General features: G+C 45.5%; 1 protein-coding gene and 1 long non-coding RNA gene across 3 annotated transcripts in view; one reads left to right on the top strand and one right to left on the bottom strand.

Annotated features, from left to right (window-relative positions):
• The window catches only part of LOC307209025, a 442,352-nt gene that overhangs the window by 226,651 nt on the left and 197,573 nt on the right, over positions 1-18,128 (top strand). The window lies entirely within an intron of this gene.
• Positions 1-18,128, bottom strand: part of KIF26A (kinesin family member 26A) — a 163,686-nt gene that overhangs the window by 6,326 nt on the left and 139,232 nt on the right. For both annotated transcript variants that reach the window (XM_079980029.1, XM_079980030.1), the window contains exons 6-12: positions 14,545-14,754; positions 12,043-12,136; positions 9,808-10,070; positions 9,355-9,538; positions 8,593-8,752; positions 7,158-7,320; positions 2,812-6,121 (exon numbers count right to left, since the gene is read on the bottom strand). In XM_079980029.1, the coding sequence (XP_079836155.1) occupies positions 2,812-6,121; positions 7,158-7,320; positions 8,593-8,752; positions 9,355-9,538; positions 9,808-10,070; positions 12,043-12,136; positions 14,545-14,754 (4,384 nt within the window). The remainder of the gene's footprint in view (positions 1-2,811; positions 6,122-7,157; positions 7,321-8,592; positions 8,753-9,354; positions 9,539-9,807; positions 10,071-12,042; positions 12,137-14,544; positions 14,755-18,128) is intronic.

The raw sequence follows: 18,128 nt of genomic DNA on the forward strand, positions 1-18,128 counted from the left end.
TACAGAAACATTGTAAAATTAAGGAATGTTAGAAGGATGCTGGAATGAAGTTATGTGGTTTTAGCAGAAATGTTATAAAGGACTAAGTAAAAATGGATTGTTAATTGGTGAAAGAAGAGAATGTAAAATTACAGTATATTAAGATAAATTATTAGGATAAAAACAAAGATGGAAAGGATTTGCTGAAATATCTAACTGAATTAGAATACAAAAAAGGGAGGTGTGAGGAGGTCAAGGAAACAAGCAAATGAAAGATAAGTTATGGGAAGGTTTGATTTGGTTTTTTTTAATTGTTTGTATTTTTCTGTTTTTTTTCTTTTTTGTGTGTTTTTTTGGTTTTTACTTATTGTGATGTATTGTCTTGTTTTATTTTTTGCTTAATTTGGTGTTTTTTCTTTTTTCCCCTTTGTAACCTTTAAAATTTGAATAAACATTATTTTTAAAAAATAGTTATAAAAATCATGTTTTAGCTTTGGAAGGGACTGTGAGGGTCATCAAGTTCAACCCCCTGCAATGCAGGAATCTTTTGCCCAACGTGGGGCTCCAACGCATGACCCTGAGATTAAGAATCTCCTGCTCTATAATAAATGCATTGCTATCTAGATGAACATAGCCACCATCCCAGAGAATTAAGTCCACTTGAACAAAATGGGCTCACCTCTGAGCAACCATACAAAGCATTACGCTGTTGGGATTAGTCACCTTGCCCCCCCCCCCCCAAAACCCCTAAAACGCAGAGCAACATCAGAATGTATAGGAGTGCCAAAGCTCTAAGCACTCCTAAAGTTAAGCAGTAATTTATTGACAAGACGACAATTCCAATTGAGAAAAGGAACTGTTTGTCTTTTTTTTAAAAAAAAAAAAAAAGGCAAGACTTTAGAAAGCATTTCCTGGGGCAAAAGCAAATACAAATCCATCAGCCAGTAATACCTTCTCAATATGTGCGCAACCTTACACAGCTGTTAATATTGATTTGTGGGAGAGACTTAAGAGGTTGATGTGCTATGAAAAGAGAACAGCTGCAGCCAGGTCTTTAAACTGATTGCTCTACAATGAAGCAAATTGGTCACTGAGGCCAGGAAACATACACACTTCTACCATGATAGATACACATACACACAGACACAGACACAGACACAGACACAGACACACACACTGTAATATATGTGTTTGTGTGTATAAACATACATATTAGGGCACTAATGAAATGGTGCCATTCACAACCTTTCATGAGTTGTGAAATTGGGTTCCACTGCATCAGTTACTGCCCACTCCCATTCATCATCATGAGGGGCAAAAAGGTCCAATGTTTACTAACCTGCCAGGGGCAGGTAGAAGAAAGATGGAGAGCACCACAAAGGTGGGTGGCCTTTGTTATTTTGATAATGCAATCCATTTAATTCAAAGGGCCTGACTTGACATGAACAGGAACTCAATCTCTCAGTTTTCTTAGTTTGAAATTTCTGAAAATGCTAACATTTTCACCGTCTGGTGTTTCCAATGACAACAAACATGTGATTAATTCAATATCTAAGTCTGTACCCAATTGTATCTCTCTGCTTAGGAAAAGCCTGTTTACTCCACTGAAGGATTCTGCGCCCTTCCAAAATCATCTCCAGGTAGCTGGAGGGCCCCTTTGGGCAAGACCAATACAGTGTGAAGAGTGGAGGTGTTTAATTTGGCAATGCATAATGCACTACTGTAAATGATCTTATACTTGTAAACCATTTGAGGGGTTGGGTGGAGAAGGAAAGTTGATATTGTTATTACTGTTGTCATAGCGTTCGTTTTTTGTTTGTTTGTTAGTACTCATAGTGAAAATGTCTGTTGCCACCACCTGAAAAATGAAAAGCTACTTTAGCAAGACACGCTTCAGGGGGGAAAAGCTACTTTAGCAAAATAAGCCCCGAATGAATTGCTCTCTAACTTGGCTTGTCCACTATCAAACTAGATAATCTCTTACTCATTTCTTCCAGAAGTTGGAGGGGATGCTAGTCTAAGTAAACACTTATATGAGACGAAGCCACTTGGAACTGATTAAACAAGTGAATCTCCAATCTATTTCTAATTTCAGTTGATTGTCTAAATGCGTTGTAAAACTAATGAAAGCCTTAGGTTTGTAGCTAATTAGCAGCATTAATCACAAAGTTTAGTGCATTCTTTTTTTCTTGGAAAAAAAAATTCTTTTATATCTTATTTATTTTCACTGGGAGACCTGCCAATCAGAGTTGTGCAAAGAGACGAATTAAATTCTGAAACGAAGCACGGCATCTTAAAAGGAATAGTTTTTAAAAGTATGATGAATTTGAAGGATTCCTTCCCGACCACGCCTCAAAAACCACAGCCTTAGATGGGGATGAAGGGCAGAAAACAGGCTATTTGGGTTGCAAAGCAAAGCTGAAACAATCTCAGGGAAGTTGTGCCCCCCTTAATTAAAACAATGAGAGCCCTGATCTGATTGGGACCATTGTGCATGAGGAGGAGGTTAAACCCCCACCCCTTCCCCCGCTGCGATCATGGAAAAATGAGCTCCTTGCAAAATAAACAGTGATGGGGGGACAACCTGCCTCAGGCATCAATATAACTTTTTTTTTTACAGGCTAGTTGCAAGAAAGAGAAATGTTAAACCTCTCCCCCTGACACGTGGGGGTCCCAATCCAGACCACTGCCCCCACCCGGTGCTTGGTTCCAATTTCCTGCTTCAAGCAACGCATCTGGAGTAATGTGCAAGGGAACCATTTAAATCCAAGGAAATGGGAATGTTCACATTAGAATAGCTGTGTGTCCGTCCCCCCCAGCTCCTTTCCTTACCTGTTGATCTTTTCTTTGGGGATTTCAAACTTCTCATGCGACCAGGCGAAGACATGCCACTTTCGCTCATGGAATCATGCGCCGAGGATGCACTGCCAGTGGCTTCGCTGTCACGGATCATGCTTTCGTAGCCGCTGCTGCCGCCGCTGTGGTAGAAAAGAGCCGTCCGGCCCATTGCTGGGGGCAGCTCCCCACTCAGGACGCTGCTGTTGTCGCTCCCGTGCCCGCTGCTGTAGCGCTGAGGCCGCCTTGGGGCAGTTATCTTGCTGTACGGAGACGGCAGCACCGGGACCTGCGACTTCTCGTCGCTCAGATTAATCCCGCTGTCGTTGCCGCTGTCGGAGTCCGTCGACACCCGGAAGTGGCTCATCTTGACCGAACTGCCCGATGCCAGCTCGTTCACACGGCTGTTGGCTGCCCTGATGGCCTGTTTGGTCCCCATGATGGTTCCTCGACCCGGCTTGCTGCTTACGCCTTGCAGAGACCGCGGCACGGCTTTCCCACTCAAGGGGATGCCGGAGGTCTTCCCAACGGACGGAGCCAACGATTTCACAGAGGAGCTCAAAGACTTGGACCCGCTGGCCGAAAGGCTGCGGCTCTTATTCCCGTTGGCCGGTGTCTTCTGGCTTGCGGCACCTTTGGCCTGGCTGTTTTTGCCGGGCAAAGGTGTGGTGAGCGATGGAGGCGATGTCAAGCCAGAAGGGACAGGGGGAACTCCAAGCCTTGGAACCATCCGGCCATTCCTGCCATTCCCAATGCTGCCATTTTCCCTACTCAGGTTGGCTTTTGATCCGACTGACGTCAGGCTGTCGCACCTCTCGAGGGACATGTGGCTCCCATATCGATGGACAGCTTCATTTTTGGATGCCTTTGCCTTCAAACTAGATGTCGCTTTGGGCAAGGAGTGGTCTGCCTTAAGGTTGCCTCTGCCGCCACTGTTTTCGGTAGCGCACAACCCAGCTCTTAATCGCAAATCAAACTCGTCCTCGTTCTTCGATGTAGTGGCCTTCCCCCCACTGTTCTGTATCCCGCCATTTTTCTGCTCGAGGCTTGATTTACGCACGGGGGGTGCTGGAGGTATTGTCCCACTTGGCCTGGGCAACATGCTGGATTTTTGCTGTAGGGTTTTCTTTTTCAGGCTTCCGGTGGCAAAAACAGCTTCACAACTTCCCCTGCTCATAGCTTCTGCAGCCGCACCGCTGCTGTGCGACACAGGAACCACACCCAGTGTTGTAGCACCTCTCCTGAGCTGCGGCATTTTTGTGACGGCATCGGGTTTTTTAGCCGCTCCGCTGGACGTTTTGCAGGCCATTTCACAACCATCGACAACCCTCTGTGAACAAGCAAGCATTGTCTGGGATTTTGTTGGCCTAGCTGTGCCATCTAAATGTTGGGCAGTCTTCGCCGACTGCTTCTCAGCGCTGAACATGGGAGAGTTTGGAGATATCAGCGAGTCTGCTTCCAAATGATCACCAGTACGAACCAGCCAGGGGTCTTCAAACATCACACGTGGTTTCTGCAGTTCCTTACAGCTGAGGGTGCTGTTGTTGTGGGTTGGGGATGAGGTAGCTTTTGTTCTCCGGGGAAGACTGGAGTGTATCGTTTCTATCACCATTGTGTTTTGAGAGCTGGAAGGCTTAGCATACGCTGGCTGGTCGGTGATGCAAAGAGCACTTTCTGTCTGAGATGCTTTGGTTACATCGCAGTTCTGAGGACTCCTGTTGACCCCTGGTGATGCTCTGATGGAAATCATGCTCTTGCTCTCCGGTTCCGAAAAGCAGAAGCCACTGTCGTTTAGGGCGGCTTGCAAGGGAACAGGAGCGTTGGGAGAACCCATGATAAAGGGCTCCTCAGACTTGCTGCAGCTGTAAGAGGACTGAGCAAGAAAACCATCGCCGGACCGGCAGCCATCGCTCTCAATCGTACAGATGCTGACTTCGCTTAGCCACGAGCTGATGGAGGAACGTCTGCTACTGCTCGAGAACGGGTCTTCAGCAAAAGGCACGACGATATCAATGTTGACACCGGTGGCACTTGCCTGGGAGGTATAAGCATCAAACTCATCATTTATACTGCTGATGATACTAACTGGCCTGGATCCAGAGGCAAGGGCCTGCAGGGAGCAGTCGCTGTTGAAGCTGATGATGCTGGCAGGCCTCCCGTTATCCAAGATCCCACTGATGGACAACTCCTCAACAACCGTGAAGACAAGCTCATCTTCGCCATTGAGCTCCACAGGCTGCTGCAACGTCACCGTCGTCGTCAGGATATCCCGGTCGAAGCACTTGCTTCGGAAAGATGACCGGAACCTATGGACCTCTATGCCATCTCCTTGGTGCTCTGTGTTGCTAGTTGCCGAAAATGTGCTTCCTTCAGGGTTAGATTCAGATTCGCTACCCACTTGCTTGCTCATTCCCACGGGAGGCGTCCTGATTGCGTTACAGTGGTCAAACTTCAGGTACGTTTGCTTGGTCCTCATTGGAGACTCCTGCTGCTGCTGCTGCTGAGGGGGTGGGGGTGCAGGGCTGGGCAACGGCCTCTTGGCATACAAAGATTTCTCTTTCACAACCGGCTCAGCGACGGCTTGGCTTGGCTCTTGATCCTTAGCAGTATTACATGCCGGCAACTTATAGGAGTCCTCCTTCTCTCCGTCTGAGTCCGCTCTCTTGCCTTCAGGCTTGGCTTGCTGTTTGGCGTGTTCCATCTTCGCGGGAGGGGCCTTCTTCTCAGGGCAGCTGCCATTGCGCTGGAAGTAAAGGCTGTGTCCTTTTTTGGGAGGCCCCGTTTCCTGCAATGCTGGTTTTTTAAACCCCCCAGGAGGAGACGGTGGTTTTGGTTTGGACTGTTCGCTTTCTGTACTCACCAGGATGGTGCCGCTGCAAGACGTGCCGGGAGCTTCCCCACCAAGGAACTTGGCAGGCTCTTCGCTTCCGTCGATGCATTCCAGCCGCTCCTGCAGCTCTGCGAAAGTGTTGCACTTAAAAAGGTCTTTGTCGGAGCTCTTTGTGAGGCCAGGGGTGTCCTTGTTTCTTTTCTTGTTCAGGGAAGGGATGATGGGAACAAACTCTGGGGGGCCTTCGTTATCTGTCAGCTCCCGGTCCGACAAAGCTGCACCGTTGGGACCCACGTAGATGACTGTGTCGCAGGACTGTTCGCTGCTTGAGGAATAATCAGTCTCATTGGAAAGGTTCAGCACAGGAATGTCAGGGTCAAGAGCTACAGTCCTTGGATGAAATGGCCTCAGGTGAGGAGGTCTTCGTATGTGTCCCTCTTCACATGAGCTTTCTCCTCCAGAAGAGCTGGATGCATACTGTCAATTGCACAAAACAATAAAATGCATTTTTTCGCATTAAATGCATTAAGTAGGGTGAGAGGCAGGTATATCCCTCCCACCCAGTGGCATTTGCAGTTCCACACCCCAAATCTTATTCTCTACTATAATTATGAGCAACATTTATAAATAGTCACGCTACAGAAAATTTGTTTGGCTCCCTGCAACAGATTTAGAGCACTTGGTCCATTCAAGCAACGCAGAAACTGTAGCCGCCCACAACTGAAAAGACCTTCAGCATTGTTTTGCCACAGCAGGAGCACCGATCCTGGTAACTTCTGGTTTGTTGTTGTTGTGTTAACTAAGAAGTTCTCTGATTATGATGCTATATCATCTTGTTGTGTCCTATTGTTATTATTTATAGTCTGCCTTTTTCCCAGAGCAGGACTCAAGGCGGCTTATGGATAGAATACCGAGGGAACTTCAGGGGATGTTAGAGGCAGCCTCCTGGGAGCAGAAGTGGCGGTAAAGTTTCCCATCCCTTTGAAAAGCCCTCAAGTGCACCCACCTACTGCCTACAAAAGGGACGGCAAAGTTCAGTGGGGAACATTTCATAGCACCTGCATATGCAATCCCAATATCTGATTTGCTTCTGTGCTGCTACCTTCTGAGTAGTGATTTTATTGCTGGGACAGACACTGAGTTACTGCATTTTAAAAAAATAAAAAAGCACTCGTTGCTTTGCAGCTTGTATCAGGCAAGTAAGATACATGAGTTAATGCTTGACACAGACTCAGGGCATGGTGCTGCCACAAACCATCTCCACTCTTTAGAGGTGTAAAAACAGCAGACATTATCCCTGGGTCAAGTATGGCAACCTAGACTTATATAGTTTACCACACTGTTCTTCAACCCTTGGTCTCCAGAAGTTGTTGGACTACAACTCCCATCATCCTTAGCAAGCTAAGCCAATAGTCAGGGGAAATGGGACCTGCAGTCTAACACACGGGGACCTAGGTTGAGGAATTCTGAGGTAGAGGAGAGAACTCTTGCTTCACTGGTTTTGCGCACCAACCTTGGATTTCTTCTTCCTCATCCTATGGATACGGGAGGCAAGCTGGATTGTTGTGAGACTTTCTGCATAATTAGCCGGGGAATCCGATATGTGAGCTAGCATGGTCGTCCTGCAGTTGATGTTCCCGAGCGATTCTCTCAGCAGCATGGTCAGTTTGTTGTCCCTGGGGAACACGAGAGAAACACAAATAAAAACATGAGAAAAGCTTTACTGGAGCAGACCAAAGGCCTGTCTAGTCCAGCACCCTATCCTTACAATTCTTTCCTTAGGCTTTCTAAGCACCACTTGTAGTTTATTCACTTGTGTTTGTTTTCTAAGGTTATATGCGAGTGTGAGACTTTCCATGCATGAGCCATCTCATGCTCACGTATAACCTTCAAGGAGAGGAAAGCAATCCAGCCCAATTTTGCAATAAAATAAAAATAGCATGCGCCTTATTGTGCTATTCTCTTTTTTCCCTTCTTTGAAATAATTTTTATTTGGTTTTACAAGTATAAAACTGTAACAATACAATCATACACATCCACATTTACAGATTCCTCCAAATCTCTTGACTTCCCACCTCCCCTCCATGGGTCCTATTATTAAACCTTTTCTACTGCACCTTTCCCAATAATCTGTATTTTGTATAACTCCATTGTCTCCATAGTACTTGCTACATTACAAGCGTTATTGTAAGCCTGCTAATGTTTTCATTTGCTTCTAGCGGTCTCCAAGATAAATTATGATTTTTTTCCATTCTTTGTTAAGACCAGTGCTATTTTCACACTGCTTTCATACTAAAAGGAACAAAACAACGCTGGCCTTACAAGAGACTTGGGGGAAAGGCTTTCTTGGGGGGTCGGGGGAAAGAACTAACAGGAAGCAGCTACATGTGGACATTATCCGGACACAGCGGAATCCTTTCTGATTGCTTGGAGAAGGAAGTAATTAAATCTGGGGCTGTAACGTCCAACAGTGTAACACCTTTAAGGCACCAACTGACCTGGACTATAGGTAGGTGATAAGGCTTTGAAAAGCAATCTGAAAATCAGGTCAGAGGCCACGAGTTTCACATGGGTAGAACAGTTACTGAATTGCAACTTATTACCAAACTTAAAACCATGGAGAGACCTGGTCTGAACAAAGACATTGGATTCTTATCTCATTATACATGGCAAAGCCATTTTTCACCTTCTCACCCCTGTAAGAGTCGTTAAGAGTCGTCAACAGGCTCATCACAGCTATCGGCCTATCACCCATTCCCACCACCCTTCTGAGTAATACCCCTCCCCACCTTCTCACTATATAGAAAGGTCTGGTGACTTCTGTTTCAGTGTATCTGAAGAAGTGTGCATGCACACGAAAGCTCATACCAAGAACTAACTTAGTTGGTCTTTAAGGTGCTACTGGAAGGATTTTTTTTATTTTGTTATGGGTAAAACAGTGCACTTACTTGTAGGGCACATGTTTGGCATCGTTGATTAAGGCCAGAATGACACTGCCCAAGGCGGAGAGAGACAGGCAGAAGGAGCCCCCTCCATCTCGACTCTTGCTTAGAACCTTCTCACAGCTTCCCAGGTCAATGAGATGTAAACGGCTGCGTCCGCCTGACACTGAAAAGCAACAGCAACACTACTTACACAATGCTCGCTGATCCAACCCTGGCTGGAATGGCAGATAATCATCTAGTCCAACCCCCCGCAATGCAGGAATCTCAGCTGAAGCATCCATGACAGATGGCCATCCGTCATGGAATTAAATGGTGATGGGTAGATGGATGTAAAGCTTCAGTGAACAGGCAAAATTAGCTGACCAATGCACCAAATTCTATGGGCAGTCGGTATTTAAGTCACGGCTCCCAAAGAACTCGGCTTACTTTCATACAGCATGAACCAACTTGAAAAGGCGCAAGGATATGTCAAAGGGAAGAGCTTGTTAGCCGCCCTGAGCCCGGCTTCGGCTGGGGAGGGCGGGATATAAATAAAATTATTTATTATTATTATTGTTGTTGTTGTTGTTGTTGTTGTTGAAAGAAAGGGATAGAACTTCCTTCAAAATCCCAATGGCCAAGCAGATGGGACTGTCTGCAAAGGCGTACAATTGCCCCAACCCAGCAAAATGAATTCTTGGCTAATATTAACCCGGCTCCACATGGATTCACTCTTCTAAAATAAGTGAAGGCAGTACGAATTAAATGTGAGACAGATCAACGTACTTCCGCCTTTTCCTCCTTTCTCCATGCGATACTGATAGATGTGGAGGGTGAAGAGCATGTGCGAATTCCTCCGATCCTCTTCGTTGCACTCGGGTTTGCTCGTACTCCTGGCTGCCAGGGCTGCGTCAAGGAAGAAAGCAGCCTTCTCTGCTGTTGGGGCCCTTAATTCGCTTTGATTTTGAAGCTGGAATATAAACAAGAAAACGACTAATTAAGACGGGGTAACTGATCCCCCCCTCTCTGAACAGAGCAAGCCTCAAGGGTGCTAACGGAAACAAATATGTACACTCTGGGATTAGGGATTAAAAATGGGAAAAAAAGCAATTAAAAAGTATTGTCTTTAAAATTGGTGAGAATTGTTGTCAGATCAAAGGAATTCATAAAAACATTTATATAAATAAACCAGGGAACAAGGGTAAACCAGAATTTCAAAACTGCCCTGAGATCACATACCTGAGTTCCGCATATCGGATCCTCGCGCAGATAGACCCCTGGGGATTGCCCGTCCTGCAGGCTGCCGGTGGCTACTTCAGCTAACAAATCCTGAAGGTTTTCATCTTTCCCACTGATCTCCACAGCAGACACGCGAATGGAGAAACGAGTGCCGGTCTTCTCCTTCCGCTCGTTGATTAGTTTGAAGAGCCACGAGATGGCACAGGGAACAATGCCGAGACTTTGGGTGGAGTTATCCTTTCCAATCATCGTGTAGGATTTGCCTGGAAGGGAAAGCGGAAATTTTATAATCATCAAGCACACAGCGGTAGCCCCGGTGCTGTCTTGCTCTGGAAGGCAACGGGTGTGCGCATCAGCACTGTTCTTCTTACTGAAGAGAAAGAAGTAGGGGAGGGATGTTCCCCATTTTGCCTCTCTTTGTCCCTGTGTTGTGCTTCCTGTGTGGCTCATGGCGTAGAGAACCTTAGTCCCAGGGGCCAAATGCCAGGCCTCTCTGTTCACCTATTAAGACTCTACCCATGCCACACACCTCACTGGCCTTCCTCTGCACCCATAGAGGATGGACAAAAATAATAATAATAATAATAATAATAATAATAATAATAATAATAATAATAATATATTTATACCCTGCCCATCTGGCTGGGTTTCCCCAGCCACTCTGGGTGCCTCCCAACAGAATATTAAAAACACGATAAAACATCAAACATTAAATATGTCCCTAAATGAGGCTGCCTTCAAATGTCTTCTAAAAGTCAGGTAGTTGTTTATTTCCTTGGCATCTGATGGAAGGGCGTTCCACAGGGCGGACACCACTACCGAGAAGGCCCTCTGACTGGTTCCCTGTAACCTCACGTCTCGCAGTGAGGGAACCGCCAGAAGACCCTCAGAGCTCGACATGCATTCATGTGTCTGTGTGAAGAAACTTACGACTGACTGAAATGTCATCAACTATACAAAAGTTAGGACTCCCCTCATTTGTTTTGCCCGCTTTTACCTCAGGCCCTGCTGACCCCTGGCATGCAGCCTCTGGAAGTCCACCCTCAAGGGAAAGATGGCTGCCTGCCTTCAACACAGCTGCCCGCCCTGTCAATTACTGTGCTGATGGGGGAGGGAACGAGGCGACATCACTCAAGATGCCTCAAGGAACACTGTGAGGTGAAATGATTTTCCCCTCATTGAACCTGGAAATGGAGGCCCAGAGTCTGAAGTATTTCTCCGCTTTGTGGTGATCGGGGGTTGACCGTGAACTCCACAACCCATAACTATATCGCCCATGCAGCTCTCTGCAGCTGATGGATTGGCAGTCGGCCGTAAGAAGAAACCATCTGTCTTTCAGGAATCAGAAAAAAATACCCCTATTTGAACATGCCCTTATATAAGGGTGGTGCAATGTGTGGCCCTCAAAGCCTTTTTCGGTTGTCTTTGGCAACATTTGAGGCCCCTGTGTGCCCTGACAGGGTCTAAGAGTGCTCCCCTTTCCTTTCCTTTCCAAAGGCTAGTTGGAGCTTTGCCTGTTTTTTGAGAAGGACGCGTGAGGGCTCTAGGACACTGCCAGAGCCTTGCACCTACTTCCTAAAGCTGAGCGCCTAGCTTAGCCAGCTTTGGGCAGGCAACCTGAGGGCTGGGCAGGGATGTCAAATTTTGGCCTCACTTCCCTCCAACCTCACGTGTGCATGACAAGACAGTGTGCGGTCCACTGGTTCCATGCTAAAAGTACTCTAGTAGCCCACTTGGTATAAAAGGTTGGGCCACTCTACCTTGGATTGTAGATAACTCCAAACACAGAGACAATGGGAGAAAACAGATGTAAAAAGTACCTTTTGCATATGTCATTATTAATCCTTAGGTATTAAACTCAATTAATTTCTCCCAGTCTTGGCTAACTCCCCCCCCCCAGCCAATTAATTTGTTGAAGCCTTATGGATCTTTTGATTTTTATCACACCTTTCCCTACCAAAAAAAAGGGAAAAAAAGCTGTTCCTGAAGCAACGAGTGTGTATGTTTTCGTGTGTGTGGCTGAATTTTCCCTCTCCCCCCCCCCCCACCAATGGATTGAAAAAGTGGGGGGAACCTTAAGGTCCCAATGCAAAAATAAAGCAGGAGAAGTTTGCAAAGCTAATTAAAAAGAAATTCTAATCTGTTCATATACTCCAGGTTTATTGTTCCAAGGGCTGACAGCATGTAATTACCAGACTGACATAGTAATTAACTGTAATGAATTTGGGAGCTCACCAAGCTTGACATGGCCAAAGCAAAAGATGCAGCCATCTGCACCGTTCACGACAGACTGGATTACTTCTGCGACTGTTCCGGAACAAACCTCAGCCTAGAAAGGAAGTTGGAAACCCGTCACGGAGCATGTAATCGGCATGTGCTTTCCCATGCCTTTGACACGAGAGAAAAAACCCAAACACAATGTTGTTGCGCATTTCATGCCATTAGTCGTATTATTTTAGTGTCTACATCTCATTTTCGCCCCCTCTAATAAAAACTACTATCTAAGCCCACAATAGTTTCGTATCCCATTATCCCAGCTCCCATGGAGTATCAATTTTATGACCTCGGTAACAAAGGAGATGCTCTCCATCGAAGCGTAGGGCTAATATAATATCTCATCCATGCATTCGCAGTAATAAGCAGTGGCTTCACTGCTAAGGAGCTCCACCAGACATTGGCTTAGGGAAGGCGGGGGGACGAGCAGACGGATTCTGGAGCTTCAAATTAAAATTTTGAAATTTCTCTTGTTTTATCTTAGCTATGGGAACTATAACCATTGGAACCCACGGTGGGGGGAAGCATTTTGGAAAATGCACGGAAATAATGAGAAAGAGGAAGAATGAGTTACTTGTGCAAACTTTCCCTACACTTTTGGGTCTTGTCTACAGGGGAAGGTGTTTGTGTCATGTCCCCACACCCCCAAAAAATACTCTTACTATTGGTCCATATCCAACACAACACAGCCTCCTCTTCTGTCCCCTCCAGCCCCACAACCATGCACCTTCAAGTAAGTTTTGGAGGGTTAGGGCCCCCTCCAGAGCAGAATTTTGGGGGGTGCAGACAGAACAGGGAATGAAAACCCCAATATGTTGTGTGTGTGAAGCACTGGTTTCCACCTGCTATTATTTGAACTTAGTTGGTCGCTAGACAGAAAAGTTTCCAAGCAACTTACGAAACTTGTGAGCAATATGGGAAGGGAGTGTGCTATCCCCCCCTGTGGCAGAAATGCACACCTCACCAGTTCAAACAAGACAGGGGCACAGGGGAAAGAAGTGCAAGTCAAATCACACTTGCTCTCTTACTGCATTCTGGCTTCTACTTTATAGCACATTTTGCATTACTTCCAGCCTTCCAGAGAAGTTTGGGTTGCCTTGCATTTCCAATCCATTTGCGTGTCGGGATATCAAGTAACATGGCAGAACTAGATGCTCTACTTTGATGTCTGTCAAACACTAAAGCTTGCCAAATGCTTAACATTTTGAAAAAGTGAGGTTTTGACAGAGCTTCGAAACTGACAGAAATCAGAAGTCTACAGTATAATCTTTTTGCACCGTTCAAATCCCAAATTCAAAAAATTAATTCAAGCTTCTTTTCTGGTCTCCACGGCTATGAGAGACATCGGCATACATGGAACCTGCAGAGGGAGATTTGGGGAGGAGTAAAGCCCATTACCCCTAGTCTCAACCTACTTCTGTCAGACACCCACACTTTTCCTTAGTCCAGGCATCCCCAAACTCGACCCTCCAGATGTTTTCGGACTACAATTCCCATCATCCCTGACTACTGGTCCTGTTAGCTAGGGATGATAGACGTTGTAGTCCCAAAACATCTGGAGGGCCAAGTTTGGGGATGCCTGCTTTAGTTCAATTCCTCTTTCTTCTTCTAATTAATCAAGTGGATGACACTGCCAAGTTACTTGGGGCCAAGGGTTCATGCACCACCTCCTCCCTCCCCTTGCATGTGCACCCTGATGCCCAGCCTAACTTCCTGGTTTGAGCAAATCACAGTTTGCCGTGCATCTGAGTTGGGGAAACTGTGGTTTGCACAAATAATACCGTGACAATAACTCTGAGAGATGAAGGTTTCAAATTGTTGTGGGGAACCAATGTGAGTACAACAGGCTTTCAGTTACCCCTGCAACTTATGGAGGACAATAGGAACAGTGGTGGAGTGAAAGGGTTAGAATACCAGCATATTGCTTTGGAGCCATGTGTTGCTAAAGAGTTTGAAGTTTGGAAACCGTGATCTTCATGGTTAGTAATTCACATGATCCACGCCCTTAAAACACACCATAAAAACCACTGCTCTGTTGTGTCCTTCTCAGCTAAACACCTGAAGATGTGATAGATGTGGAATACCTCCTAAAATATCTATAAATGGTCTCCCGAACCCAAGGCTTAGAGAGGCATGTGATTGTGAACTGTGCCACTGCAATTCACAGGTTGTGTGTGTGTGTGTGTTGCTTTAAATAACACAAGGAAGTACAGCAGGGAAGTATTCATAGAGCAGAATTATCTCCACAGATATTGCTTCTTAATTTCACATCTGGGCTAAATTAAAACAGCGTGAGACCTTGCGAACTGACTATTAATTAGCATGCCTTCCCAGTAATTAAACCAACTAATTCAAAGGGGGGGGGGGGAATTCATCCTAAAAGCTGCGAAGAATTTTCCTGCTGAAATTAAAATGCCACGGCAGCGACCCAAATTATTAGCATTATATCCTCAGTTCTGGTACCTGGGAAGCATCCTGGGGGAATACAGCATCAAAGGCAAACATCTTTGGGATGGCTACTGCTCCTCTTCGGTGGCCAGCATTGGAAAGGCTGCTTGTAGATGGGTCATAAAGTGTGATCTGCTTTTTCCGCGGGTCCACCTTCAAAAACGACATGGATTCCGATGTGTCATGTGTTCCTTGCGAGGGGCAAATTCTCACCATCACTTTTACCTGCAAGTCGTCAAAAATGCATGGGTTTAACTCTTTTAACTCCAAACAAAAACTGAGCTCAGACTTAAGATCATGGCCACTGGGCCCATCACCATTATTTTATCTACACAACCAGAATGAATTTCAGGAACCCAAAAGTTGTATTGAAAAATATGGCTTTCAAGCCACCTGCCTCAAAATGACAACTAGGCATTCAGTTTTGGTGACTGCAACCCTGGTTTAAGGAGCCATTTGGCACCTAGATTATACAGTATATCTTATGTTTCTAATGCTGCTTGGTTCACCCAGCATAGCATTGTCTATGCCACTTGGAATCGGCTTTTTGACAGGGTTCTTTTCCAGCTCTGGCTTGAGTTGCCGGATACTGGGACCTTCTGAATGCAAAGCATATGCTCTACCACAGAGTTATCTTCTGCTATGGCCTGTGGACTAGCACAAGAAACACTGTTCTGTTCTATTCATTGAGCTATGGCCCTTCCCCTAAGTAACAGCATGGAGGGAGGTTCGCGTATTTATCATCTGAAGACTGTGACAAGTGTTGGCTTGCAAGAATGAATGGGGCAACAGGAAAATAACCTTGTATGTAGAGCACTGACATCACTTCAAATGCTGTGCTTTTCCATGGAGCCTTCACACACTCAGCTGCCAATCATTTAAAAGCACATGGTTGTCAAAGCAGGGAGAAATTAAGTTGTGCAAATGCAAGTGTGAACTAGCCTATAGTCTTGGTAGTATCTGCGATAGCTGTTACTCCTCCAACTCATCTCTAGGGCTGGGCAGTATCAGGTTTTCAACATCGTGATATATCACCAGCTAAACATCGCGATACACGATGTCTGAAATAATAATGGAGCTATGCAGAGACATTGGATGGCTTTATGGTTTTCCCCACATTGCGATTTTTGCATAACACACACACACACACAGAGAGAGAGAGAGAGAGAGAGAGAGAGAGAGAGTGTTCTTGATACATTGCCAGGTCAAAAATTATGAAACTGATATCACAATATGGACTTCAAACCCGTTTTGGACAATATCTCCTCTGTAGTTGCCCTGATCCAACTGCTTCCTTGGGTAAGCAGGAACTCCAAACCACCCACACATTCTAGCTTCCCCCTTCCCCTCTATTCTAAAAGGAGCACCGGTGCAGAGCGCTATGCTGTGCCCAGATATAACTGCTTATTTTATCCATCTCAAGAAATATTCCTTTGCACGCAGCACTGTACATCTTTCTTCCAAATAACAAAGAGGTTAAATATCTACTGAGGCCTCCTTGGCTAGGGGGAAAAAATGTTGCTCTCAGGAACACAACATCACTCAAACACGTTAGCTCTGCAAAGTGGTCCTCTTATTCTTCTGCTGTTTGGCTTTCTTTCCCTTCTCCGCCTCCCCCAGCGCCTAGGCTGATATGAATATGAAAAGACAGTCCTAGAAAATAAGCGAACCTTAAAATAAAAGAAGCAGTTGCTTCAAAGGGGGGGAAAAGTGTATTGTAGGTGACACATTCAAGGCTGCGTGAAGCTCCTAGCAGTGCATGCATGCTAGAGAGCGTCCTCCGACCTTGACATATCGCCAAGAGGGCGGGAAAACACTCCTCTCTGTGCAAAAATATACAAAAAAGAGGACACCACTTCAAAAATGCACCGAATTAGAAGGAAACTGAAAGCACATGTCGTAGAAGAAGAAGAAGAGTTTGGATTTGATATCACACTTTATAACTACCCTAAGGAGTCTCCAAGCGGCTAACAATCTCCTTTCCCTTCCTCCCTCACAACAAACACTCTGTGAGGTGAGTGGGGCTGAGAGACTTCAGAGAAGTGTGACTAGCCCAAGGTCACCCAGCAGCTGCATGTGGAGGAGCGGAGACCCGAACCCGGTTCACCAGATTACGAGTCCATTGCTCTTAACCACTACACCACGCTGGCTCTCCAAATACACCGGTAAACTGTGTTTATCTGCACTGAGTTTTACAGTTAGTGTGGGATGGTGGCTAAGGTAATCACATTTCCATCCTGACCTTAAGAAGAATGTTACCTTCAACAGCAACAATTTGCTGTAGTGTCTTAAAAACACTTGGCTATGCGAAAGGATGTAAGCCAAGGCTGACTCTTTTCACACCCAGAGCCTAAAATATGTCGTCCCATAACGGCTCATATACTCTTATGTTAGGCTTGTAAACAGAAAGAGAAATTATAATCATAATCTTAATAAATTGCAAGCTAATAAGAGGGGAAAAACTAGGCCAACACATTCCTTAGGAGTTTGTTGTTGTTTAGTCGTTTAGTCGTGTCCGACTCTTCGTGGCCCCATGGACCAGAGCACGCCAGGCACTCCTGTCTTCCACTGCCTCCCGCAGTTTGGTCAAACTCACGTTAGTAGCTTCGAGAACACTGTCCAACCATCTCATCCTCTGTCGCCCCCTTCTCCTTGTGCCCTCCATCTTTCCCAACATCAGCGTCTTTTCCAGGGAGGCTTCTCTTCTCATGAGGTAGCCAAAGTATTGGAGCCTCAGCTTCAGGATCTGTCCTTCCAGTGAGCACTCGGGGCTGATTTCCTTAAGAATGGATATGTTGGATCTTCTTGCAGCCCATGGGACTCTCAAGAGTCTCCTCCAGCACCATAATTCAAAAGCATCAATTCTTTGGCGATCAGCCTTCTTTATGGTCCAGTTCTCATTTCCATACATCACTACTGGGAAAACCATAGCTTGAACTATACGGACCTTTGTACTGAGGAGTTATAATACCTGCCAGAACCTAATACCTGCCAGAACCCAGCACTGGAAAGGTGTCTCCTATCTAGAATTAAGGGTTGGCACTTGGAAGGATTGTTTTTACTTCCTAAGTATCCTTTTTAAAGAAGTAAGCCATCCCATAGTTCCCACTCAGCTGTCTTGTGTGTGAATGCAATAAGGAAATTAATTCTTCTCTCTGTAAGCTTTATGGGGTGGACAAGGACGTACAGCATAATTAAAAACGAGTCCGAATACAACTGCTCCCATCAAGTAATGTGTACAAAAATGCACATATTAGAGTGCACATATGTGCATAATTTTAGGGGAAATGACATACAAAAATATCTGACACTGGGGGAAACGGCTTGGTGCATATTTCTCAAAGCTCCACTTAATACTGAAACCAAAAACCTGTTCATTAGTTATGTTGAAGAATTTTCATGAGGATTTTTAAAAAAGAAAAAAGAACCCTCAACAGATTACAGCAGAATTGTGGAGAACTGAATTTTAGGGAAAACGAGAAACTGAGAGAACCAAAACTGACGAATTTGTCCAGCCTTAGCCCCAAGCAGCAAAATGTTTTGGGGACAGAACTGCTTTTCTTCCCCCCAATTCCTATCCACTCTCTATTGTGTCTCTC

This window comes from Podarcis cretensis (genome assembly GCF_951804945.1).
Source record: "Podarcis cretensis genome assembly, chromosome: 1".
Classification (NCBI taxonomy): domain Eukaryota; kingdom Metazoa; phylum Chordata; class Lepidosauria; order Squamata; family Lacertidae; genus Podarcis; species Podarcis cretensis.